The sequence below is a fragment of the Lontra canadensis genome, unplaced genomic scaffold, assembly GCF_010015895.1.
Source record: "Lontra canadensis isolate GAN:19392208 unplaced genomic scaffold, GSC_riverotter_1.0 scaffold69, whole genome shotgun sequence".
Classification (NCBI taxonomy): Eukaryota; Metazoa; Chordata; class Mammalia; order Carnivora; family Mustelidae; genus Lontra; species Lontra canadensis.
Window position 1 is genome coordinate 8,538,653 of NW_022631063.1, and position 27,889 is coordinate 8,566,541.

The 27,889-nt window shown below is 35.0% G+C and overlaps 1 protein-coding gene across 2 annotated transcripts in view; it reads right to left on the bottom strand.

Moving 5' to 3' along the window:
- Nucleotides 1-1,509: 1,509 nt before the first annotated feature.
- Nucleotides 1,510-27,889, bottom strand: part of TLK1 (tousled like kinase 1) — a 139,599-nt gene continuing 113,219 nt past the window's right edge. The window contains exons 13-22 of one of the 2 annotated variants that reach the window (XM_032880436.1): nucleotides 19,198-19,295; nucleotides 16,835-16,916; nucleotides 12,474-12,565; nucleotides 12,300-12,389; nucleotides 11,979-12,148; nucleotides 11,578-11,713; nucleotides 8,521-8,632; nucleotides 7,481-7,588; nucleotides 6,080-6,152; nucleotides 1,701-1,783 (exon numbers count right to left, since the gene is read on the bottom strand). In XM_032880436.1, coding sequence (XP_032736327.1) covers nucleotides 6,123-6,152; nucleotides 7,481-7,588; nucleotides 8,521-8,632; nucleotides 11,578-11,713; nucleotides 11,979-12,148; nucleotides 12,300-12,389; nucleotides 12,474-12,565; nucleotides 16,835-16,916; nucleotides 19,198-19,295 — 918 coding nt within the window. In that variant the 3' untranslated portion in view covers nucleotides 1,701-1,783; nucleotides 6,080-6,122. Of the gene's footprint in view, nucleotides 1,784-6,079; nucleotides 6,153-7,480; nucleotides 7,589-8,520; nucleotides 8,633-11,577; nucleotides 11,714-11,978; nucleotides 12,149-12,299; nucleotides 12,390-12,473; nucleotides 12,566-16,834; nucleotides 16,917-19,197; nucleotides 19,296-27,889 lie in introns of both variants that reach the window. The other variant, XM_032880435.1, reaches the window with a different exon arrangement.

Genomic DNA, 27,889 nt, shown 5'->3' on the forward strand with positions numbered 1-27,889 from the left:
TTCATAGTCCTTAAATTTTAATTGTCATTTTTATTACTGTTTTGGCTACATTCTCTACAATTTCAGCAGCATCTTAAAGAGACAATGTGTCTGTATGTACAATGAAACAAAATGGCTTGCAACATGAGAAATAAGAGCCACAGTTTAACTGTACAATATTAAGGAGAATCTGTGGTTATCACCTCCTTTTTCGGCAACATGGACAACTTACATGTAGTATCAGTATTGTGAATGTGACAAATAATTCTTACAGGAGTAAAATATAACATCCTGAAAAATAATGGTTTCTACCATACAACGCAGTTAGAAATGTTCACATTTTAACAAATCTGTACAAACCACAAGAAACTTATTTATGGGACCATCATCTCACCTTTCTGATAAGAACCTTCTAGAAATGTAGGATAAACATGAACAATTTATAAATCTAGTTATCTATGTGTTCCATAGCCCTAGAACCCAAGAATGTGACTTAATGAACCCTATATGTCCAAGATGGGTCATTTTTACATGCCTTGATTGTTAATGAATGCCAGCCTTTAATATCTCTCTATGATGTACAGTCAACTTGCACCTTTAAGGAGGTCATTAGATTTTTTAGCAAAGAAGCAACATCATTTAGCAGCAATTAAAGCGCCTTCAAGAAGACTTAAAAAAAATACAATATCCAATTAGAAAAGCCATATTTTTAAACATTTGTACAAGAATAAGCTGCTGAAACTTGGTAATTGAAATACAACATCTGTACAACAATTTACAATAGAGCTAGAAGGGAATTTATCATTATCCTGCATAGAACTGGTCTGATCTGCATTTGGTTACATACTGTCACTTGTTTATGAACAAGGCCTGGTAACAAAGGGAAAATATCTTAATTCAAACATGTTGAAAACATCAGAGATATTTAGTGAATTCAACTGATTTTAAAACAAGCAGCTCATTTTGTCAAAGGTGTAAAGTGTGTAGGAGTAACAGCTCTCCTGTTAATGACTAGTGGGAAAAAAAAAAAAAACCAATAAAACAAAAATGGACACATGGTTTTGAGGTACAACTTGGTAAAAGCCAAAATAGGCAAATGACAAAGTCTAACTATGTCTAATGATTCTAACTCTCACATTCTACTATAAAACACAAATGTCACTGTCATTCAGTTCTTACTTTGGTTTCAGCAGATAAACTGCTGAATGCTGAAGAATGTATCCAGGCACTATAGTTCTTGTGTTAGAAATATTTTTTTCCATGTGTTTTTAAATAATGAAAAACTACCCTTCATATTAGAACTCTCTAGTAACAACCAAATGTATTTAAGTATTATAAACGTTATTTACAGTGTTCCCCCAGTTTTTCTTAACATGGTATTCCTGTTTCTGTGCAACAGGCAGTCATCCTTCACTGCTCAAGGTTATAGTCAAAAGTGTACATTTTATTCATTGTCCATGATCCACTCTCATACAAATGATGCCATGAAGAGCTTCAGTTCACAAATAGTTCTCAACCATGTCCTGAAAAAAAAAAAAAAATACCAACAGAAAACAATCAAATGCTTTCAAACTCAAGTGTGTATCTGGAAGTAATTCAAAGAGATCATGCCAATTTTGGAGGAAAATCAGTAAGTGATGATGCTTGAGGAAGGGGGTGTGGGGGATGCTGTAAGCCCAGCCATGTGTAAGTTTCCTGAAGAATTCGATCTTCTCATATGCGGGAGAAGGTATGGGTCATTTGCCAGTTGGTGCACATCAAACCGATCTTCTTTTCGGTAGGCCAGACAGCGTCTTATAAAGGCCTTAAAAAAAGAAAGGTTCAAAAATTAAAATTTTTGCCCCTTGTCAACATCAGTCAGCTGACTCCTATGAGAAGGATGAACACATTTAAGATAATAAGTATGTCTCATTATATCTTATTAATATATATTATATATTAAGTATATCTTATTATATCTCACAGCTCTTAGTTCATAGTTTAAAATTATTAATTAAAATTATTACTGCTATCACTTAATGTGAATTAAGGAAAAGTGCATCTCATTTTTAAAGAATTTTATTCCAAGTAGAAATTAGCATTTTACTTCTTGTAAACAAGTTGTGAAACATCAAGATTATCCAACTCCAGATCATTTTCATCATCTAAAACTTATCCAATATCCAAAACAAAAGTTGAAATTCTGTACCCATTAAATAATTCACTTGTCCTTCCCCCAGCACTTGGTAACCACTATTCTGTAAGTGGAATCATACAGTATTTGTCCTTTTGTGTATGGCTTATTTCGCTTGGAGTCATCCATACAGTCACATGGATCAGAATTTTGTTACTTTTTAAGGCTGAATAATGCTCCATTTCATGTACCTACCCCATTTTGTTTATCCATTTATCTGCTGATTGACATCTGCACTGTTTCCACCTTTTGGCTATTATGAATAATGCTGCTATGAGCAATGGCATATAAATATCTGATCCCTGGACTTGCTGGATGACATGGTAATCATTTTTAAAAACTCAAGTATAACTGACATATAACTTTGTTAGTTTTAGGTGTACAACTTAATTCGATATTTAGATTGCAAAATGATCAGCACAATAAGACTAGTTAATATCTGTCACCATTGTTACAAAATTTTTCTTTCGATAAATTTTAAGATCTATTCTCATAGCAACTTTCAAATATATAGTATTACTAATTATAGTCACATACTGTACATTAATTCCTATGACTTATTTTATAACTGGAAGCTTGTCCATTTCACTTATCTCCCAACCCCTACCTCCCACTAGATTGTTCTTTGTATTCATGAACTTGAGTTTTTTTTTTTTAAATAAGATTCTACATATAAGTGAGATCATATGGTATTGATCTTTTGCTGACTAATCTCTCTTAGCAACTGGCAAGACAGCCTTCTTTCTCATAGCTGAGTAACATTCCATTGTGTATATATACATTTTCTTGAGCCATTCATTCACTGATGGACACTTAGCTGTTTCCATGTCTTGGTTATTGTAAATACTGCTGCAATGAACATGATGGTACAGGTGTGTTTTCCAATTAGTGTTTTCCTTTTCTTGGATAAATACCCAGAAGCAGAATTGCTGGAACATATGGTAGTTATATTTTTAATTTTTTGAGGAACCACATTTTCCACAGTGGCCATACCAATTTACACTCTCACCAACAGTGCACAAGGGTTCACTGTTCTCCACACCGTGCTAACACTTATTTATCTTTTTATTATTATTTTCTTAAATAGCCATTCTAACAGGTATGAGGTGGTATCTCACTGTGGTTTTTTTTTTTTTTTAAAAGCAGGCTCCACGTCTAACATGAGGCTTAAACTCACAACCCTGAGATTTAGAGTTGTGTGCTCTACCAAGTGAGCCAGCCAGATGTCCCCTCACTATGGTTCTGATTTGCATTTCCCTAATTAATGATGATGAGCACCTTTTCATATACCTGTGCTATCTATTGCCTTTGGAGAATTATGTATTCAGATACTCTGCTCATTTTTACATCAGATTGTTCTTCTTTTTTTTTTTTTAAAGTAGGCTCCATGCCCAGTGTGGAGCCAAACGTGAGGCTTGAACTAATGACCCTGAGGATGAAGACCTGAGCTGAGATGAAGAGTCGGACACTTAACCAATTGAGCCACCCAGGTACCCCCTGATTGTTTTTCTGCTACGGAGTTTATATATTTTAAATATTAACCCCTTATCAGCTAAGATTTGCAAACATTTTCTTTCATTTGGCAGGTTGCGCTTTCATCTTTTTTGATGGTGTATTTTGCTGTGCAGGTGTTTTTTCATTTGACGCAGTCCCACTTGGTTATTTGTGCTTTTGATGTCAGATCCACAAATCCTCACCAAGACTGATGTCAAAGAGATTAATGGCCACATCTTCTTTCAGGAGTTTATTGGCTTTAGGTCTTACATTCAAGACTTTCATCTATTTTGAGTTTATTTTCGTGTACGGTTTAAGACAGTAGTCCAGTTTTCCCAACATCATTTATTGAAGAGACTGTCCTTTTTGAACTCTATAATCTTGGTTTCTTTGGCGTAAATCAATCAATCATCTATACATGGGTTTATTTCTCGGCTCTCTATTCTGTTCTGCTGATTTGTCTGTTTTTATGCCAAGATCATACTGTTTTGATTGTTACAGCTTTGAAATGTAGTTCAAAATCAAGGAATTTGATGCCTCTGGCTCTGTTCTTCTTTTTCAAGACTGCTGTGGCTATTCAGAGTCTTTTGTGGTTTCATACAAATTTTAGGATTGGATGGTCTATTTTTGTGAAAAATGCCACTGGAATTTTGATAGGGAGTGTATTCAATTTTTAGATTGCTTTGGGTAGTATAGCCTTTTTAATATTCTTCTAATCCATAAGCAAGGAATATCTTTCCATTTATTTGCATTGTCTTCAACTCATTTCACAATGTTGTTTAGTTTTCAGAGTACATGTCTTTCACCTCCTTGGTTAAATTTATTCCTAGGTTAAATTGATTCTTTTTGATGCAACTGTAAATAGGACTGTTTCCTTAACCTGATAGTTTATTAGTTTAGAGAAAAGCAACAGATTTTTGTGTCCTGAAACTTTACTGAATCGATTGTTTAGTTCTATCAGTTTTGGACACAGTCTTTAGGGGTTTCTATATATATTGTCATTTGCAAATAGTGACCTTTTTACTTCTTCCTTTCCAACTTGGATGCCTTTTATTTCTGTTTGTTGCCTAACTGCTCTGGCAAGCACTACCAAATATTATGTTGAATAAAGAAAGCTCCATTTCTCCTTATATAATTCCAGACTTCTAGAATTTTTTTCTGCTAAAACAACCCTCCATCCTCATTCCATCTTACTGTCCGTTTACTTTGGCTAGAGGGTATGGTGCCATTTTTTTTTTTTCCTTTTTAGCATAAAGACTTTCTTTAGATGAAGGGAACACTAAAGTGATACTGTTATTGGGGTTTGTTTCCTAGGTTGATACTGTATAATCAGTATCCCTTCTCCTTCTCAAGTTGGTTCTTATATATTGTCCTTCAAATGTTGTATTAAAAAAAAATCTAACATAAGATGGTACACAAATTCTAAGTATACAGCACAAAGCAACTCTGTAGCGGGCAACCAGAACGAGAACCTCCTAAGTCTCCTCATGCCCCACCCCTATCTAGGCTTTGGCTCTGCTCCCAATCTAGCTGGGCCATCTCTGTCCTGACTTCTACTGTAGTTGAGTTTTGGTTGTTCTGAACTTTACTTAAGTTAACTTTACTTACAGCTTATGTTCTCTTTTGCCTGGTGTCTTTCACTCAATATTATATATGCATTTAATTATATCGAAGTTTTGTAACATTTTCAAGGGTAAACTGATCATTTCCTTTATTTATGGTAGAAAAAACTTTAGCTTGTCTTGAACTTCCTAACTTCCACATACATTTGTCAATTAAAAGCATTACAGGAAAACTACAACTAAGATACCTAACTTTAAAATCAAAACTTAATCACATTAAAAAGTATTTTGTACCTTCTTTGTTTGAAATTCATTATATGCAATTTTTTCTCTAAAAACAAACTTAGCTCTTCTTACCCTTATGTCTTGGCTAGCTTACTAGCATTTATCAAAAATCCTTCTGAATCCTTAGGTCTTAATCATTTTGAGTGGTCTTTGAAACTTAAGACGGAGGAATAAAAAAAATGAAGAGTGACTGATATGTCAAAGGCAGAAGCTGGTGACAGAGAGGTTAGGAAGCCTATAAGGAGTAAATGTACTGAAGATGCCCAAACTACCAGGTCAGTGAAGGTACTTAATAAAGGTGTCTTATTTCAGGACAAGGTTTGAAAAAAAACAACACACACAAAACCCCACAAAAAACAATGTGCCCCTCTGCCTCCCAGATCTGTGACTGTGGTGCCTGTGAAGAGCCTAATGCTAGAACCAGAGATGGCTAATTGGGACTTCTTTTTGGCACTATACACTCATTCCTGGTCCTTTCTGTCAGTTAATTTATTTAGTTTCTGTTCCCACCGATGCTGCAGATAGAAAAGGCAGGCAAAATATAGATGCTAGCATTGTCAAGTTCTTTTTAAGAAGCCATATTTACCTTATGAAAAACATGTGATCTTCTTATTCTGAAGCATAATGAATTATCTTCTAAAAGTCATCCAAATAACTTGCTAAAGCCAATTAAGATGCAACAGACAAAATGAAATACAAGACCATTTGCGATTCACAAAAAACCAGTACATTTTCAATTCTGAAGGTCACTATGACCTCAATCAGTGGCAATATCTAACTGTGCTTATCTATATTCTAAAAATACAGAAACTATATAATGCCTGTTTATGAATTATCCTTATGGCCTAGACCAGTCATACCTGGAAAAAAATGGGAACTTCATATGTTTTTCTTAGGAATTTCATAGGGTTTAAGAAAGAGACGATTCCAACAGGGATCACGGAGATAACAAAGCAGGAGTGAAAATACAAATGTGAAAAGCCACAAGGATGAAAGTGGAAAGACATTAAGCACCATAAACATTTTGTTATTAATTACAAATGCTATTCCATGTTACTAACAGATGAATTAGAACTACAGGAAGCCATTCATCATTGATTCATAGATTGCTTCCTACAAACAGAAGGGATGAAGAAGTCAGGCTTTCTCGAGAGCTACTGTAGGGCAGAAGAAGGTCGACAGTGAATTCTGGGGTCTAGCAGAAGTGAATACTTGGGGCCACAGCTCTGATATTTACTAGTTCATATGATTCTGGACAAGGTAATTCTGCTATGGCTTAGGTGACTTCCTTATAAAATGGAAATAATGAAGATAACTAATCTATACCTCATAAGGCTGTTAAAAAAGATAAAGTATCAACACAATGCTTGGCACATATCACTAGATGGCAATTATTACTACTTTATTACTTCTTGTATATTTAAGTATCTCAGTATTAACATAAGCAGATATGTAAAACATAAAGGTCTTGTGATTCTTCCCTAATTTTCAAAGCAGACTGATGTGCTTAAAGAATCAGGGAGTGTATTTGGATCTTTAAAAGGTGAAAACTATGAAAACCAAGGACCAAATGGACAGATTCTACTGTGACAGCAATCCCTTAAAGTACAGTTGACCCTTGAACAATGTGGGGGCTTAGGGGGTGCAGCTGAAAATCCAAATGTAACTTTTGGCTGCCCAAAAACTTAACTACAAATGGCCTAGTGTTGACTAGAAGACTTACTGATAACATAAACAGTTGAGTAATACAGATTCTGTATGTTATATGTATTATATACTGTATTCTTTCAATAAAAAGCTAGAGAAAGGAAAATCTTAAGAAAATCATAAGAGAAAAAGTACATTTACAGTACTATACTGTTTGTTAAAGAAACCTACATTAATAATGGACCTGTGCAGTTCAAACCCATGTGGTTCAAAAGTCAACTGTACTTAAGCACAATTCATGAAATGAAATTTACTTCACAAAACCTATTAAATATAATACCTTTGCTTCACTGCTTACAACTGGTTTTACAGGGAACTGGACTTCTGTGGCTTTCAATATTGTATTTTCTTGAAGAATGTCTTGTTGTGATTGATTGTGACCAAATGGCTTAAAAAAAAAAAAAAAAAGTTTAGAAATTTCTCCCAAAGTATTTAAGCAGAGTAATTATCAGTGAATCCCCAAAATATAAATGATTTGTGTTCTGAAAAATCTTCTTCGTTATCTGGAACTTGGGATGCATTCTCACAGAAACAAAGTTACAACTGATGAGGTGAGTAAACCCATCTAATCGATCCTTAACGTAGCTTAAACATGGTGAATAAGCACAGAAAATAATGCTGTTGCGATATATTTAAGATGAAATAAAAATATTAAAAAATCAAGATTTATTTTATGACTGTTTTAAAAGTAAGTAGTAGTGGAAACATCTGTGAAAATTCCAAAGAATAAAATACTTTTACTACGGTACTGTCCTTCACTGACAGCTCTGGATTTGTTCCTAACTTGCAGTGACTTCCCACAGAAGTCCCTTCACCTTCTCTCCACACTGATGAAGGAGTTGGAAAGTATCTACAGGAGCTTGCAGCTCTGACTTCAAAATAAAGAGAGGTTTTGGAAGAATTAAGACTAAGTTTGACAGAGTTTCCCTGAGGAAGCACAAGGGGACACTATGCCCAGGCCGAACTGAGTACGTGTGTGCGGTGAGGTAGGAGTGGAGGAGACAATGTGAACAAGTAGAAAGAATGGAGTGTTTTGTTGGCTTGAGTATCCCTAACAGGAGAAAATGATGGCACTATTGATAGTTTCTTCTTTCACTTAAAAAAAAGGGCGGGGTGTGTGTGTAAAGGGGCAAAAAGCAGATCAAGAAAGCTGCTGTGACATTAAAATAATCTGTTTGACCCATGGAAATTTTAGCAAGAAACAAAGGCCTGGCTTTCCTTAGAAGGATCTACACTGACTTTAAGTTAATGAAACTTTACATTTAAGAGGGAAAATTCAACTTAACTCCACACAGCAGAACGTTGTATACTGTAACTTACCTTTCTACCATAAAGACACTGAAAGAAAATAACACCAACTGACCACACATCGACCTTGTTGGAAATCTTTGGTGGTTCTTTTCCAACTACAAAACACTCGGGAGGTAAATACCTACAGTTTTTTGGGGGAGAAAAGAGGAAAGGATACTATTAACAATCTGTAACTTAAGCCTTCTAAACATACCTGTAGAACACTCAGAATACTCAATACATAAAATCTTAGACGACTTTCATGAATTCAAAACTTTGTAGCATTTACATCCTTGTATCATTTGACTCAGTCAAAACATACAACTTTGTGATAAAGTATGCAACACATACCTATTATGTATGTGTATTATATATACTAAATTATTTTTCACTTCTGTAGGTAATATACATATATCAGTAGAAATTAGTGTTCTACTTTGAGTAAGCAATAATAAATGCTCTCCCAAGCCCCTTCACCTGTGTTCAAACTGTAGGCAATTCTCTTCCTAACACACATATCTGACCTCACTGCTCTTGGTTGTAACACAGACCCATCCTATTATAGAAGAAACTGGCTAGGCAGACAATTCACTTGTTCCCCACACTGCTCCCCTGCCCCCACATGCTTCTTAATGTGACCAACTCTAATGCATTCCCTAACCACTCTTATTCATTTGGTGAGCACCTAATTTTATTCTTAAGACCAACTGGACCTCCATAAGCCTCTGTTCCCTCCAGGCTGAGTTTTGCTTCTTCCCCCAGGTAAGCAGCTAATATTATGGTACCTCTATTATGGTATTAAACTAAAAATCACACCGAACTGTGAGCAGCTCAAGGAGTTATTACTCCCTGTGCAGTTTCTGAACACTAGCACGATCTGAAATACATTAAGTATTCAAAAATACTATTTTCTACTTTTAGGTGCTATTTGTAAGTTCATAATTTTATATAAAGGAAAGTAAAAATAAATTTGTCACACCTTAGCTTTTAAATAAAAAGACCCATCAGGGATGCAAGTATCTCCCAACTCTAAAATTTAGATAAACTAAAAAATCCTGAAAAGTTATTATACAGCTAAATGGGAATCTAACTCTTTTCTTTTAGTTTTATACTATGTTTAGAATCATTTAAATTTCAGCAAGATATGCACAGATTTCTGAAAAAACAAATCAAACTTCTTGAAATAGAACCACCAAAGATGGGGCACCTGGGTGGCTCAATGGGTTAAGCCTCTGCCTTCGGCTCAGATCATGATCTCAGTCAGGGTCCTGGGATCGAGCCCTGTGTCCATGTCAGACTTTCTGCTCAGCAGACAGCCTGCTTCCCTCTCTCTCTGCCTGCCTCTGCCTGCTTGTGATCTCTTTCAAATAAATAAATAAAATCTAAAAAAACAAACAAAAAAAAACCCCACTAAAGATGACCAATAACTCATTTATAATGTAAATCCTTTCCTACCCCCCCAAATCAAGTAAAAAGCCAGATTTATGAATAAAAGTATGTATTTCGTGTATATTTATGAAACAAAACCAGCTCTTAAGCACTATGCTACACTGTCTCTTGAGACAAAAACCTATAAGCAAGGAGAAAATTATAGGAAAGACACCAAAGCTATTTGGGAAGAAATGACCACCAGGATTTAGTGAAGGACTCATTTGAGACCTGAGAGGGAATGAGGGACAAAACTAATTTTCTTCTCAGTGATACTGACAAATAGTTTACATCTACTCCTGAAAGACTGTACAGAACATCCCAATTTACCAAATACAAAGCTAAAAAAGCTACTGTGGCCGTAGGAAACTAACCATTTTTCAAAACATGTTTCTATGGGAAATACATTCCAGGTTACTACACAGAAATGCTCCAGCCCAAGGAAAATCTCCTTGTCCAACTCTCCACTAGCAAAGCCAGAGCGCGAGGGAAACAAATAGTGGAAGTCTCTGCAGAGGAAGGATGATCTATTATTGAGAACTGTCTAAATCTATTATTTTAGGCTATCTTCCATGGAATCCAGAGTTCTACGAGAGACTTGTTGCTAAAAGTCTGAAGACTACTGATTGAGGATACCACCTTTTAGGGGGTTACTAGTTTGAATGACTTGACTTTCTTTTGAATGACTTTGATTTTCTTCAAATATGGGCTGAAAAAACTCCATGATTAACTTACTCATACTCCTAGAAAATGCTACAAGCAGAATTTTAAAGTTAAATGGCTTTAAAAGAACATATGAACATGACTAATCCCTATTTCATGAAAAGTTCATACAGATCCAGAGCATCTTATAGAACTGGTTATTATGTGCCTAGGCTGTGTGAAGACTGTTCCAGAAGCCCCAATGCCACATTTATGTGTGTAGTCTCTATCTTGTTCAGTAAAGTTAAGTACAATTATCTCTCCAATTACAATCTTAGTCCTTTTTGCTAAACTAAGTTTGTCTTAAAATTTTATAGTCTATATTCTTCACTTTGGTGAATTTGACAGTAAGTCTGAAAATTCACACTGAAGTGATTTTTGTCAACACCTAGGTATTCTGAAGGGAATGACATTCCTTTAGACTTAGATCTGTGAACCTACAGTTCTATCTAGAGTTTATATGTATGAAGTTATGAAATGGTATTTTTGAGAGCCAAGTCCAAAGACTAAGAATATTCCAAACTTCTTTCCCATCCATGATCAACAAAACCCACATCTCCAATAAAAACTGTCACCACAAAACCTCTACACAGAGGACTTCATGCTTATGGCTACTGCTTATAATAGTCAGGATGTTATCTTCACTTAAGTATTTTTAACCGATGATAAACCTCACTTGTACAAACAGAAGAAAATCCATGATTCTCCATGTGAGGAGTTCCTGGCTGATAGATACTGAAGTCACTTGCCAATGCCCAGTTCTTCTCCCTTTACTTTGCTGATATTTACGGTTAAGACCAGAAGAGAAAAGAAGACTTGACAATAGTCATCTCCCTCTTGACTCACACTTCATATTAGAACTCTTACCACAGTAAACTCAAAGATATATGAAAATAAAAATTAAACTCTCATAAAAAGTAATCTAGACAATTTTTCTATTTTAAATTATACATTTACCAGTAAGTGCCTGCCCCTTGAGAAGTTAGATCCATTCCATCTACACCATAGCTATCATCATCCATGATCTTGGACAGACCAAAATCAGTGATTTTGATTTCTCCACATGCTGTGCCATCTACCAGAAGGATGTTTCCTAAGAACAAAATATAAAGGCTTTTTTTTTTTTAATGATACACAGATGACATCGGGGGAACGGATACATATTTAACATACATAGTTTAAAATGTAAATTTAAAATATAATTTTAAAATATGGTGATTCAATGGGCATTTTAAATTCTTCTAGTATTCCACTGACTTTACAGAACTACACCAAAAAGGTTTTCAGATAATAAATATGACTTTTAAAAACTATAGGCTTTAGAACTTTAAAAAGTTTAGACAAATTTTATTAATTACCTGGCTTAAGATCATAATGTATAATAGGGGGTTTGATTTCATTGAGATATCTTAGTGCATTTACAATCTGCATTACAATAGACCTAGCTTCCTTCTCTGACATTAATTTATGTTGCTTCAGATAGAAATCCAAGTCATTGCCTTCACAGTATTCCAACACTGTACAAAACCTACAACGAAGAAGAGAAAAAATTAGACATAAAACATTACCCAATAATTTATTATCACAGTGATGAAATGAAGAGTATATCATCATTACAGAATAAGGAAAGCAAAAGCAAACAGATTTTTTCTTAAAAACTAATCCTTATATTCACTTACGTATCTGTATCCAAGGAGAAATAATCATAGAGTTTAACTATTCTAGGGTGATCCAGTTCTTTGTGTATTCTATATTCTCTGCAGGCGTGTCTATGGGAAGAGAGAGTCTATTTATTCTCCATGACTATTAAATGTATTTTCATTTGATAAAAACCAGAAAGTATTAATACTTACTTGTGGTAGTTTTCCTTCTTCTCATCCCTCCAGCTTTTATTAAGCTGGTGGATCTTCACAGCAGCATATCTTTGTTCATAAAGGTCAAAAGCCTAAGATTCAAGGCACAGAAGAGTTAGGACCAAAGATCAACTGAATAGCTAAAGAGATTAAAAAAATTGGTGTAATTTTTATAATAATATGGAATTAGAATACACACTCTACAGTTTTTGGTCTGCTATGATTATATATAGTTCAACAACATATTTACAGTCAGAAACAAGATACAAATTCCATCATATACATCAGAGAAAACTTTAATGTGAAATTTCACATTCAGGTTTCATAAATGCCAATATATTGAATCACGATAAAACAATAAAGCTGTTATTTGTTTTTTTAATATGGATCTGGCTCCTCTACAGTAGCAAAAGCATTAAGCAGCCAACAAAACAGATGGCTATAGTGTGTTTTTTATGGGTTGGATAAAGCAAACCTTTTTCCTCTACCTTTCCTAGTGATCCCTCCCACTTCCTTAAAAATAAACCCGTTCGGGCAAAAAAAATAAATAAATAAAAAATAAATAAATAAAATAAAAATAAACAAGTTCCTAACAATTTCCAACTGTTTAAAAAATTCTAAACTTTATGAAACTGTTCAAACATAAAGATACATCAATATCACACCTAACTACATCAGTAACGATTCCTTGGGGCGCCTGGGTAGCTCAGTGGGTTAAAAGCCTCTGCCTTCGGCTCAGGTCATGATCCCAGAGTCCTGGGATCGAGCCCCCGCATCGGGCTCTCTGCTCCGCAGGGAGCCTGCTTCCTCCCCTCTTTTTCTCTGCCTGCCTCTCTGCCTACTTGTGATCTGTCAAATAAATAAAATCTTTAAAAAAAAAAAATTACGATTCCTTAAAATCTCTTCTAATACCCAACTTGTCTTCAATTTTTCTTGGTTGTCTCAAAAAAAAAGGTTTTATACTGGTTTGTTTGATCAACAGCCTTTGTCTTACGAAAAAAAAAAAAAGAAAGATCAGTCTTCTTTTAAGGTCTCACGTAATCAAAACATTTTAAAAAGACTTGAATGTCATTTAAGAGCGATCTAATAATTTAGGTTTTGTGATTTACAGACAAGGTACCCCCTTTAAAAAAAAAAAAAACAACTTAAATTTTACGTATTAGAAAGAAGGTCCACAGTCTCTACTCCCCCATCAACTTAACCAAAAAATAAGAACAGCAGACTGTCACAAAACTATAAAAGCCTAAGATCAGAAATATTATAGGATGCAGTAGTTAATAATATTTTGGGGTCAGATAAACTTATCAACTACAAAACTCTGGGTTGTTGAGAAGATTAAATGGGGTAAAACACATAAACTGTTAAATACTAGCTAATTATATTATTAAAAGCTTAAAGAAATAGAAAAGATTAAAAAGAAAAGCTCATGTGAGAGAATGTAAAAAAGCATAAAGGATAACAGAAGAAAATAAATACACTATACTAATAAAAAATTATCAATATATATGGACTTATATATGACACATTTTTCTCCCAAGATTAGGTGAGTAAAGTATACCCTTCCCATAAGGCTAATAAGGACGATTACTGAGCAACTGATTCAGTATTTTCCACCTTGGTGTAGATCAAAGTCTGTCTTTTTTGACTCACAATCTGCTACTTTGTTTCACAGTAGACCTGTCAACCATGAAAAGGCTTTGCAGGGGTTGGAGGAAGTGGTTAGTATTTAGGTCAGTACTGAACAAAGTTATTAGGCCCCAATCTGCATTTTCTATTTCCTACATAAGCCCTTTCTTCAAAAAGAAAAGCTCCTCTTAGCCCCTATCTGCGATATTAGAAACAGTGCCAAGGCTATAGGGCACTGGCAGAAGGCTGTCATGAAAGGTCATGACAAAAAGCTCAGAAGCTGGGCAACATTAAGGCTGAGCAAGTGCTAACTGTACTTTTGGTGATTTTTAGTTCCAGAGTGAGCCATTATGATTTTCTTTTCTACTTTGTGGCTTCAGTAAGCCTACTTGAACCACTAAGTGCTTGACGATGAACTACTACTTGAATCAGAGAACCAGGAATTGGAAGAGCCATAGATCACTTCTCATGAGTGATGAGGGACAGAGCCACGATGCTTAATGCTTGTCCAACTTAACACAACAAAAACAAAATGGTTGACAGTTGAACAAAGATCAGAACTCAAGTTTTCTGAATCCAAATCCCATTATTCTTTCCCAGAGTCAGCAACAGAATCGAGGTTTGTCTTCAGTAAACTGAGAAGGCACAGTCCTTGTCTCATTGAACAGAGAGGATTTCTAATAATAGTCTGAAGAGCTTACATTTGCTAAGCACCAGTGTTCCTTGATATAGCTCATCGAATCATTACAGCAATCTGGGACACCTGGGTGGCTCAGTGGGTTGAGTGTCTGACTCTCGGATTCAGCTCAGGTCTAGATCTCAGGGTCCTGGGACTGAGCCCTGTGAAGGGCTCCATGCTCAGCATGGAGTTTCTCTCTCCCTCTATCCCTATCCCCATGCTCTCTCTCTCTCTCTCTCTCTCAAAAATAAGTAAATAAATGTTTAAAAAAAAAAAAATCATTACTACAATCCTATGATGGTAGGCACTGTTATTATCCCCAGAAAAGACTGAGAGAGGATGGCAAGTCATAAGCCCAAGTATACAGTTAGTAAACAGCAGTCAGTTCTAGTCAGGATTCAAACCCAGCCTATGTGGCTTCAGAACCCAAGCTCTTAACCACTAATTGTACTAATACATAACAAAACAAAGCACAGAGTGTCAACAAGGACTATAAAAGGGAGACCCACAGGGAAGTCTTCTACAGGAATTAAGTTTAAAGTGAGAATAAGCCCTTTGATAAGACTTCATCCTAATTAGGAGCAAATGGGCAGTCCCTGGGGCTTATAAGCAGGAGCACGAGATGATCAGACTGCATTTTATAAAAAGGCCACTACAGTTGCTGCATACATCAATAAACTGGAGAGACTCAATGAGCCCTAAAGATGGTAATTAGCTAGGAGGCTCAGGGAGCAATGCAAATAAGAGACAAAGAGGCCTTGAGCTAAGACAGAGAGGAGAAGGGTCATTGCTAGATTTAAGAGAGCTTAATGATATAACTTAGCAGTGGGTACCTGGGACTGGTTTTATGTTGAGGGAAGAAGTTACGGAAAAGGTGGAGCAAAGGATGGCCTCTAGGTTTTTCACTTGAGGGATGGACTAGATGGATGTATTACAGTGGGGAGCAGTGTCAAAAGGAAAGGTTTTGGAGAAGAGGTAGGTAACTTTTGGGTCAGATCTGAGTTTGTACTGCATATGAAGCCTCCATGTGAGGTAAAAAGACTAAGTCATGTATACCAACGGTATGGAGCTCAGAAGGAAAGTGTAAGATGGATATTATGTATACTGCTAAAATAATGGCTTTCTTTTCCTAAGAATGAAAATCCTCTTTGGATTTCTCTTGGTTAGGAGAAACAGGCATTAATGTAGGTCTTTTTGTAAAAAAGTGAAGAGGCCTAACACAAACTTTGGAAAGCAGGGGATACACTTCCCTTCACGCCATTTTGGCTTATGAAAGGTTTCACTGGAACCTTCCACTTTTGGATAGCTGGGGAAACCTTATTTGAAAAGAAATTCTTCTTTATAGAATATAGAATGATAAAAGACCTTAGGAACTACAATTTTTTAAAAAGATGTATTTATTTACTTGAGAATGAGTGCATGAGTAGGGGGGGAAGAGCAGAGGGAGGGGGACAAGCAAACTCCCCTCTGAGCTTTAAGCCCAACCCCATGATCCTGAGATTATGACCCTGAGCTGAAATAAAGAGTCCAACACTTAATGGACTAAGCCACTCAGGAGCCCCAAGAACCACAAAATTTAAAGGTTGGGCAGAAAGATATAAAATAAAGTGAAAAAAGGTAAGATACAAAACACTGAACATGGTTGACTAAAATTTTTCTACATTTATACAGGTGCACTTAAGAAATACTGGCCTTGGGCAGAGATTTGGGTAAATTTAGGACATGTAAGTCTTGTGACATGTTTAAATTAAAGGGGTATAATCTTTCCACAAATGTACTGTATTAAATAGCCACCTGCCTCTCATGATTCTAATGACCATTATTTGTATCAGACTGGCTACTGGTAATGAGGTACCCAGATATCAGTGTGATGCATGGAGTCTCTACTCTTGAGATTAAGACAACATAAGCCATGAGGCTCTTTTGTAATGAGAGCTGGGACATAAAATCAGTCAAAAAATCATAAAATCAATCAATGAAAGACAAGTACCTCTTAACCATGTACTTCTCTATCTTTGCTATTTTAGTGTAAGAACAGAAAAAAAATCTGTATTACCTTATACACTTCACTAAAGCCACCTCTACCAAGCAGATGAAGTAACAAATATCTTTCATTTAACGTTGGGTGATCTTTGAACCTTAAGGGTGGGAGAAAAAGATACTTAGGTACATAAAAACACATACAAAAAGGTTCCTTACCACAATAAAGTTTCACTCTCTCTTCTATTTCAAGCTATTTCTTTCTCAGCAACTCTTCTGCTAATTTTGAATTCCATTCTGTACTGCTTTTCGTTCTCCACCTGCATGGCTACTTTCAATCTGAACTCTTTGATGTTCACTAAGCTTAACGTTTAGCTGAACATTCAGGCTCAATAACCAACAGCACTCTGATAAAGACTTACCAACTCCTGTATTTCTAAGAGCTTTATGAAATCCCACAACTACTCAGTAGGAATTATTTCCAATGGAAAAATATACTTTTACATGGGAGTACGGTTAATCAAGATTTTACAGTAGTACTGACATATGATTAAAAATAATTATATGTATAAATTGGCCTTCATACATGATTAAATTTTACTGTCTCTGGACTTCTTTAAATAAAATTTCAATTCCCAATTAAAAAATGAAAGCTTAAAAAAAAGAAACTTAGAAAAAAAATCACTCACAGATTAATACTCTTAATACTATTTAACATTTACTGCTCCTACTATATATTAAGCATTTACATGTATTAACTCATTTATTTCTCAGCCAACCCTATGAAGTAGGCCTTGCGACTATCTTTTATTTTACAGATGAGGGCACCACTGCACACAAAGGTTAAGTAACTTGCTCCGGTCAACAGTTAATATATGACAGGGCTTTGCAGAAAAAATTGATTCCAAAATGAGCACTCTTGAAATTAAAAAACAAAACAAAACCCAAAACAATGATAGCTTTATTAATTCCATGTGTAAATATATTTTATTTTATTCAAAGTCAATTGGATAAAGCTTTGGCAATTTCTTTTTTTGAAGAACTTGTTAATAGAAGAGATTTCTGCCAAGTTTTTGTTTTTGCTTTTTTTAAAGTAAACTTTTTTGTAAAGCAAACCCCAATGTGAGGTTCGAACTCACAACCCAAGATCAAGAGTCGCAAACTCTACTGACTGAGCCAGCGAGGCACTCCGTTTGGTTTTAAAGTGAAATGAAAAGCTGTAACAATTCACTTAATTTTCATCAATATCCACAAATAAGTTTGAACATAATTTTCAGAAGAGACAACTGTAAATTAGTTTCGTCCTATCTTCTTTATTAGAACTTTCATCTGGTACATAACTACATTATTTCATTCACCTTATGCAGAGGAAGGATCTGTACATTTATGAATTATACATACAGAAATGATCATGAATAGACCTTCTTTTAAGCAAGATATTTATCGTTCATTACAGAAACTGGCCATTTCTAACTGCGACTTTCATATTAGGTCATGAAGCTTTAAATGACACAAGTCTTATAGATAAAGTAGAAAAAGACACTCTTCCCCTCCTTCACATCAATTAAATCCCAAGTAGTGCCTTGGTTAATTTCGATCTTCTTCATAAAGCTCCCACCAGTCCACAGTTATTTTATCTTCTTTTGAGTTAGCATTATTATCGATGGCACTCATTTTGATAAGCAAGATAAAGACAGAGGCTATAATTTAAACTTATTTCTTCTACAGTTTTTGCATAAATTGAAAAAATTTCAACTATGGCTTACTGAAATACTGTCAGTTGAAACAATTTCTCCTTCACTATTGTAGTATTTACTTTGGTATTCAGTCAACAGATATTTGGGGCCTAGCATGTGCCAGGCACTGGTCTAAGGTTTGGGGATAGAGCAAAAATAAAATGAAGTCTCTGCTCTCATGTAGCTTACCTTCTAATATGAGGAGACAGACAACAACAGAAAAATAAATCTGTAATTCCAGGTAGTGATAAATGCTATGAAAAAATAAAGCAAGGCAAGGATACCGAGAGAAGAGATGGAATGAGGCAAGGACTGCTATCTTATACAGGGTGGCCTAGGGACAGCCTCTCTAATGATCACTTGGAGTGAAATAAGGAGTAAGCCACTCAGATATTTAGAGGAAGAACACTTCAGGCAGGAAATGACATGCACAAAAGTACTGAGATGGGAATGTGCTAAATAAACATGTTCTAGGGGGCCAGCTTGTGCACAACATATAAATGAAGGGAGGATGACAGAGATGCGGGTGGTGAGGTGGCCAGAGACCAGATCACAAAAGGCCTTCTAAACATGGGAAGGACTTTGGATTTTTTCTAAGTGTTCTGAGAAGCCCCCCCAACAAGAAAATATTGTGTGCATGCTCTCCACAGGAGAGAAAAAACTTTTTATCACATAAAATTGTATATTATGAATAACAACTTACTGCGAATTATCTTCATTATTTATTCTTTTGAGCTCTCGAATATGAAGATTTCTGACTCTTTCCAAACGTTCAAGTTCTGCCTGGATTTCTGCCTCTTCCTGAAAATGAAGAGAGGGGACTATAACAAGCTCAATTTATTTGCAGTATAAAAAAGATATTTTTACCCATGCATCAATTTTTTACAGTGATGGGAAGAATAGTATATTATAAAGTACTACTGAGTTAAAAGACCAAAGTGCACTTTTCAATGCCTGAAAGATGGAAAGAGATAAGGCAAAAGGCTATTTCAAGAAACCATCCTCCACATGAAAATCTATACCTAATGAGATGCTGAGTTTTATTCTGTACTACAAGAAATCTATTTTTATAATATCTAAACTGAAAATGACTGCAAGGTAGTTGAGGCTGATTTATAATACAAAATGAGATGAAAATTTTATTTCTGGTACATCCCAATTTTAAATTTAAGAGGGAATAATTTAATAATACAAAACAAATGAAGGTATTTTACAATAGTCAAAAAAGGAAGAAAGGAAGAAGACAGAACCACTGATTATTTCTAAACCTTACAATGTCTGAAACACACACACACACACACACACACACACACACACACCATCTGACCACTCACTTAGGATAAATCCCCCTACACTCTTAGAGACTCTAAAAACAAAAATTATATGGACAGTTGTGGTAGATCCTCAGTTATTAGAGCAGCTCTAGGCAAATTCTAAAGAAATTAACATTTAATATGAAAATTTTGATAAATATATTTCATGTCTCAAAATATACAATTTTGAGAACATTTAAAATCAGACCCCAAATAAACAACCACCCACCTTATACATCTCTTTCATTTGTCAATATAAATCTGAATACTACACAAGGGACAGACAAGGATATACCAAATTTTGGTGGAAAATTCTTGAAATGCCCAATTTTATAATATTTCTGAGTATCTGTTGAGTAAATCAACAAATACAAATTGCCTTGGCCTAAATGTGTCCACTAACATTATAAATCTATATTACATGGAATAGAAGTTATTTCTGAATATTACACTTAAACATATCTGTATTATATTAGCTCCTTTTAATGATTTATTTTTTATTTAAAAAATCCTTTATCTAAAAAATAATTGTGAAGTTTACTTTGAAAATATAAGCATCATTTCATTCCAAAGCAGAGAGATGTATAAAAGGTGTAACACCTTTATCTAAGGCTTAAACTGAAAGGAATATTCTAAGTATGATAGAGAAAAACAAATGTTTGCAGATTAAAAAAAAAACAATCTGAGTATATTGTTTGTATTTCATTTGACCCTTAAGGTTATTTTTATTATTTGAAAATGAAACTCAACCATTACTTATTGCAGAGATATTTAATATGGAGTAGGCATTAGATGATAAATAGAAACTTTCGCAGTAAATTTAAATGAAGATAAACCTAGAATTTTGGGGAGATTTTTAAAAATACGCTAAACAGACGGTCTTAATTTAACTGAAATTTCTTAATACAGCTTCAGTCACAAATATTTCTTATTTTAATGAAAAAAGAAAAAGTAATAAATAGTCTAAGGGATTAAATAATTGAAAATTCATCACAAGGACAGCAAACAGATTAAAAACTTTTGGAACAAGACTCAAATCACAGCTTAATTGTCTTAATTTATAAAGACCTATAAAGTAGAATAAGAAACTGGCTATATAGGTATGTCCATGACTATGAAAAATTCAAATTCATTTATACCACAGAACCCTGAAAGTGGTAACTCTTTCCTTACGTATTACTAACATTTTCGATCTTAAAACTTGCCATTAATTTGATTCTCACACATGTAGGAAGCAACGAAACACTTGGTAGGCTGGTGGAATTTTAAATATCCGACAATGTCTAATTATTAGGATAACTAAAATAAATTGATTTAACTTTTATTTGAAATTGTGGTATGGGGATACTATTTCAAAAGAGAATTTATAGAAATTAAATTTTGCTGAGTCAATAAATACATAATTATGAGATTCAACTAGATTGTTGATAGAATTAATGTGTTTAATATTTTTTAGTAATCTTCAGAGGTCCATACAATGGCAGTAACCAATATTGCAAAATAAATACTCATTAAAGAAAGTAGAATGTAAAACTGAGGGTTGCTGGGGGGAGGGGGGTTGGGAGAAGGGGGGGTGGGGTTATGGACATTGGGGAGGGTATGTGCTATGGTGAGTGCTGTGAAGTGTGTAAACCTGGCGATTCACAGACCTGTACTCCTAGGGATAAAAATATATGTTTATAAAAAAAAATAAAAATTAAAAAAAAAAAGAAAGTAGAATTAAGTCTTTGTCAGTTAAGCAAACTTTTTTATCCTCTATAAAACATGACAGATATGTCCCATAAAAGCTTACAATCTAAAAGCATAGGCAAGCTACATTTGGTTTGAATTATAAAGGTCACAGGAAAAAACAAAATGTCGGAAGCACTAAGGGAAAAAAAAAGAAAAGGAAAAAGCTGGATCCTCCGTATTTAAGAGGAAATGTCAAGTAAAGGAACTTTTTTTCCCCTAATAACCAAGTCTTATATACCAATAAACATAACTCCTTCATAGTCAGTGAAATATATTTACATTTTATCTTCAATATTGTAATTTATTATTTATTCCACACATCTTGGACCTTAAACTAAAGTGACACATTTCTGGGGGAAAGATAATTCTGAAATGCTTAACCTCACTGGGGGCAAAAAAAAAAAAAGCATACATACTCTTATGGACTGAAGGTTTGTGTTCCCCCCCAATTCATGTTTAAGCCCACTGTGATGGTATTTGGAAATGGGGCCTTTGGGAATTAGATTAGGTCATGAAGGTGGGGCCCTCATGGTGGGATTAGTGGCTTTATATGGAGGGGGGGAGAGAGAGAGTTCTACCCTCCCCATCTGGTCCCCTCTTTGTGGGAGTACAGATAATAGGTCATGTGAGGACTTAAGAAGCCAGCCATCTAAAACCAGGAAGAAGGGGCACCTGGGTGCTCAGTGGGTTAAAGCCTCTGACTTTGGCTCCGGTCATGATCCCAGGGTCCTGGGATCAAGCCCTGCATCGGGCTCTCTGCTCAGTGGGGAGCCTGCTTCCTTCTCTCTCTCTCTCTCTCTCTGCCTGCCTCTCTGCCTACTTGTGATCTCTGTCAAATAAATAAATAAAATCTTAAAAAAAAAAAAACAGGAAGAAACAGATCCTCACAAAAAATCGAACTGTGCAGTACGTACCCTGATCTTGGATTTCCACCTTGTGAGAAAATTAATTTCTGTTGTTTAAGACACCTAGTCTATAGTATTTTGTTATGGCAGCCCAAAAGATTAATACACATACTTTCAGGCAAATGTTAGGACAATACAGCCTCTTTACATAAAGGGGCAAAGCCCAGTTTTTGTATGGCCCCTGGGTTCAACAGTCTAGAATACAGTAGTCTCATCAACAGATCTACATTTAGTGCAGTCATTTCCAAAGATTTATCCTGTAGACTACACTCTCCTTGCTTGAGATCAGCATTAATCTCTGGGCGATCCTCAAAATTGATCATTTTCAGAGGGCTCAGGAGAACCAAGTGTGACCCAGACTCACAGTTAAAGCAGAAGAAACATGTATAAGAACAGACTTTTGAGTGAGAGAGAGAAAGAGAGGTAGGTTTGGAGATCACATTCAGTAAAAGGAAACAGCTCTTTTCTGTTTAAACAGAAAGATACAGCAATGGACAATTTAACCGTATACACTACAGCTATTCTAACAGTATTTTAAAATAAGCTCTTAATATTCTGAATTAAAACCCAAGTCATACAAGTATACAACAACAGATCTCAATACTGCCTCATTGCTTAACCTACAAAACACACCACCTCCCAAAACTTTTAACTTTAAAAAATTTATATGGAAGGCAAATTCCACAGCAACTTAACCAAAATGGTCTGTCCTTCAGCACAAGTTTGACATAAAAATGCTTTGTATTTGTAAGCTAAGTGTTTTCTGGCAACTTAATATCCCCTTGGCTCGACTTCCTAAGCCAAAAGTCAGCAACAGTAATACAGAATCTCTGTAAAATGCCAGGTTAAAACTGCTAGGTTGATTTCGGTGCATTTCCCATAACGGCGATTTTTAAAACAGCAACTACTAAAAGAAAGGTGGGGTGTGTAGGCATTAAAGCTATAAAGCTTACAGAATTATAAAATGCATCTTCACATGTAAAACTGATATATTCCCTGAAAAGAATTAAATATACTAGTTTAAACTTCTTTAACAAATCTTGAGTATGTTACATGTTATATCCACAAAAATCCCTCAGTTTCGAAGAGCTGCTTTTCTATAAAGCCAAGATAAGATAAAGTATTTTGATATATCATTCTCAGCTTGAGAATGAGAGTTGGTAAAAAAGAAATTCTGTATGGTATACTTTGAAGATGGCAGAAGAGGAGAAAAGCATATCACTTCCAACAGTCTATTCAACAGCACTGTCACATTACTCGGTCTAGGAAAACTAGTTCAGAATGAGGTTTCAAAAAGTTTAACTCCATATTCATTTTAATAATACGAACAATATTAATCCCTCAAAAGCTGGTATCCATAGGTCCTCAAATTTTTTAATTTCATAAACTATAATGTCATTCTAAAAGTTCATCACCAGGAAAGTGAAAGGTGAAATTCACAAAGGCACTATTAAAAGCTAATGGAGAGAAAGAGCCGTGCAGAAAAAAAGAATTAAAAAGAAAATCATTAACAATTTACTTTATCTTTATCCCTGTCGTACGTCTCCAGATTATTTCTATTACATGCTTTCAAATACTTTAAATGTGGATAGGAGATATGAACCATTAGAAATATGAACCAACCAATCAACCAAAAAAACCCACACAGATAAAGCAAATGTGAACTTCCAGAGATCAGTTTTGAAACAATTGACCATAACCCTGTTTTGTATGATTATGTAGATTGAAAACTGAGTCAGAGGAGGAGAGGGGACAAAAATTATGAAATTCCTAGGACTGGGGGGCGAGTTCATTCCTAACTACATAACTACATGGTCCCTCCACTCCCCTCCGCAATCACTGAGCTGGTTATTACTAATGGGAGCATACTGTCTCCCTCAGATGTATTTCACTGGCTTAGATAATTATTTTAGAACCTTAATGTGTTCTTCTCTCTACACTTCATTTCCTTCTTTTTTCAGGGGGAGGGTGTGAAGGTAGGGGTGGTATTTTATTCTCTTCAAATGCATAAATACATACATTAAAACCCCTGAGAATAACTGTTAAAATAGGGAGGTTTTGATTCTGTCAGTTCCCCCATTCTATTAGAACAAGACAAAATAAAACCCTTTCCAGCAGCAAATAAATGTAACAATTCAACTGACTGGCAAAATTTAAATATTTAGTACACTTCTTGAAAAAGAAATTAGAGCTGCTGTATTAGAAATTCCTTGACATTAAACGCGAAGCAAGATGCTGACACCACACCATGGCACACACAGGCATCATGCCTTACAGCACATCGTAGTCCTCCACACTGGCTGGTTCCTCTGAACCTTCCTCAGGATTTGCGTGGATTGATAGATTTTTCTTTTTTTAAGTGTGAAAAGATTTAACTTTCTATACAATGATGGAAAGAACTTAGTCTTCTGGACTCTCTTGACGCACATGAATATATAGGTGACCCTTGAACAACATGGATTTAAACTGCACGGGTCCACCTATAGGTAAATTTTTTTCAACAAATTTAAGTACTGTAAATGTATTTTCCTCATAATTTTCTTAATAACATTTTCCTTTGGCTTCTTTTATTGTAAAAATAGAGTATATAATATATTTAATATAGAAAATTTGTGTTAATTGACTGCTTATGTTATTGGTTAAGTCTTCTGGTTAAGAGTAGGCTATTAGTAGTTAAGTTTTGGGGGAGACAAAAATTATATGAGGGTTTTGTGCACTTGGGGGTGGAGTACAGTTGGTACTCCTAACCCCTGCATTGTTCAAGGGTCAACTGTAAATGGTGTAAGTTATAGTTCTGATTGGGAAGGGCCAGTGGCCAAGCAACGGTTTTCTTTTTTGGTGAAATAGTGATCTCTAGACTGAATTTACAAACATGAATTGAACTCTGCTCTAACCAATGGCTAACATGACTTCTAAAATTCTTTCTAAAATTAAAAAAATTCTATTACCTATAAAACAACTGGATTAATATTGATTAATTAATTAATATTAATTATAGAAGCACAACACATTTTACCTCTAAATTTTCATTTTGGTAATTGAAAATCAACTACCAAGTTAAGATGTAGGACTGCAAATGGGGAAACACAGAGCAAGTAATGTTTATAGATTCGTAAGAGTAGGAGGTAAAATATGAACACTGGGAGTCTTCCTATCTACAGCCAGTCCCATATTCTCTCAGCAGAGTCATCTTTTATAGACTACTACTAATTTTTAAAATGAGAAACAGTAGTAAGGACAGAATGTCAAGTTTAGAATTCGAACACTCTTCTTGGCACTTTTCTTGCTCAAACATGCCAAGAAATCAGGCACCTCATAACATGGGCTTAATCATGACCTTTTCTACTACAGTGTATTTTCACCAGACTTCCACTGAAAACTACTGTCTTATATGAGTAGCATCTTTTCTTATGTTCTAGAGAAATATAATGTACAATGTGGTTGGCTTTAACTGAGAGAAGAATTCCCAAGAGATTTCTTCCAGTCATGGCCACAAATATAAAGGTGAGAACGTGATTTAGAGATTAAGCCCTCTAGAATTATACTGTTATTTTCATATTTTTATTCAAACCTAAAGTGACAATAAATGTCATATGCAAACTTATTCTTTGTGGTTATACTAAGGATTTGATAAATCAGATGACAATGGTATTCTAGAAAGAAAGACCAAAGGAGATATCAAACTTCAAGAATATTTGGGGGTCAATTCACCTAAAACCAATGCCCTGTATTCTCCACTGTTCAAAAGGCTTGTAGACAATCCATTGTCTTCCATTTCAACTAGTTGCATGGTCCACTGTGAAGGAGTGAGAAAAAAGAGCTGTGTGCTTGTTCTTGACCTGTAAAGATTTCATCATGGAAGATTAATACTGATGCTGCAGCTGCCTGTTACTGGTTGTTTCTCTTTGCAGATGCCAATATCGGTCAGAGAACAGGATTTCAATGGCAGAGTTGTTGCTATACTGTTATCTCTTCAGAACGGAGGCACAGGGAGAGATGAATGCCACATCGCAAGGAGCAAAGGAGAGAGAGAGAAAGAAATGGTGTCAGGTGGCATGTTGGATGTGATTTTTGTTTTAGTAGAGATTGAGATGACTGCAAATTGTTTAGCTGATTCCTTCGGTCTGCAAGATACACTTGTGTTGGTGTTGATGATTCTTGACTAATCCTGTTTCAATTACAAATTGGTTATGTTTTTCAAAAAAATCTTCCAGCACTTATACTCAGGACTTAAAATTCTCTCTCACTCTTTCTCTTTCTCTCTCTCCCTCTCATGCATACACACAACCCAAAGCACATACATTAAGGCCAATCCCTATTAACACTACTTAATATTCCATACTGAGATGTCAAATATTTTATATGCATTATTTTCTTCAGCTGATCAAATATTTTAAATCTAAAAGGTGACAAAACTTGAAGACTAAATAAAGAGCAACACACACCTGCATGCTGTTCCCATCACACACTTGAGTAACAGCAGTGGCAAGACATGGTTAGAAGTCCTATAACTTTGAAAATTCTTATTTCCTCATCATTTTGGGATACTAAGATGGGTAACTTTTATCATTTAAATACTGACTACAGAGAGAATCTATTACAAGGATGATGGTTTTGCAGGTTTTTTTTTAAGTTATTTGTGTTAATTTAGTAATAATCCTAGAAAAGCATATCCATGTAGTTTTCTGCAATTCCAGAATAATGATCTGAACTATACAAACAACAACCTAGCAGAACGCCTCACATCAAAAAGATAAATTCCCATACCTAGAATTTATCAAAGACTGGTATCAAAACAGGATCAACCATAAATGCTAACTGGCACAGAAATTGTTAGTTTCCTTAAGTCCACAGATTCCACATGTGGCACAGGTACATAAAATGGGATAGTTAGTAGCCTTGCCTCAAAGAACCAACTTTTTCAAGACAGAAAATTATTCCCGCTGCCATTACAAGCTTTTAATAGGGCATAATTGCTTAAGTTTGTACATAACTATTGCCAAAGTTATTTTTTAAAAACTGTTTTGGGAATAATTTGCATAGTCTCCACATATTTTATTATAAAGCTCTTCTATGTTCTATTCTTTTAAATCCTTAAGCTACACAAAAGGCAAGATTACTTTAGAGAGCATTTATAGTTTTTATTAAAAATGTGCTTTTTCTGTTGACCTTTAAAAATAAATTGAGCAAAAAGCAATAAACCAGCTAATAAGAAATATTCTAGCTGATAAAATAGTCACTAACAATACTCAAGGAAAATAATATGTGAGGCAAAGAGAGTATTTGTGTGTGAAAAACTTAACTGCTCTCCTTTATCTGCAATGAAAATGAAACCTGTTTCTGAACAAACAAAAAGCAAACACAGCCACTATGCTAAGACATATGCAAAAATGACTGTGTGTGGATTACTTCTTTTGAATACAGAGAACCAACTTGCTGTCTTTGT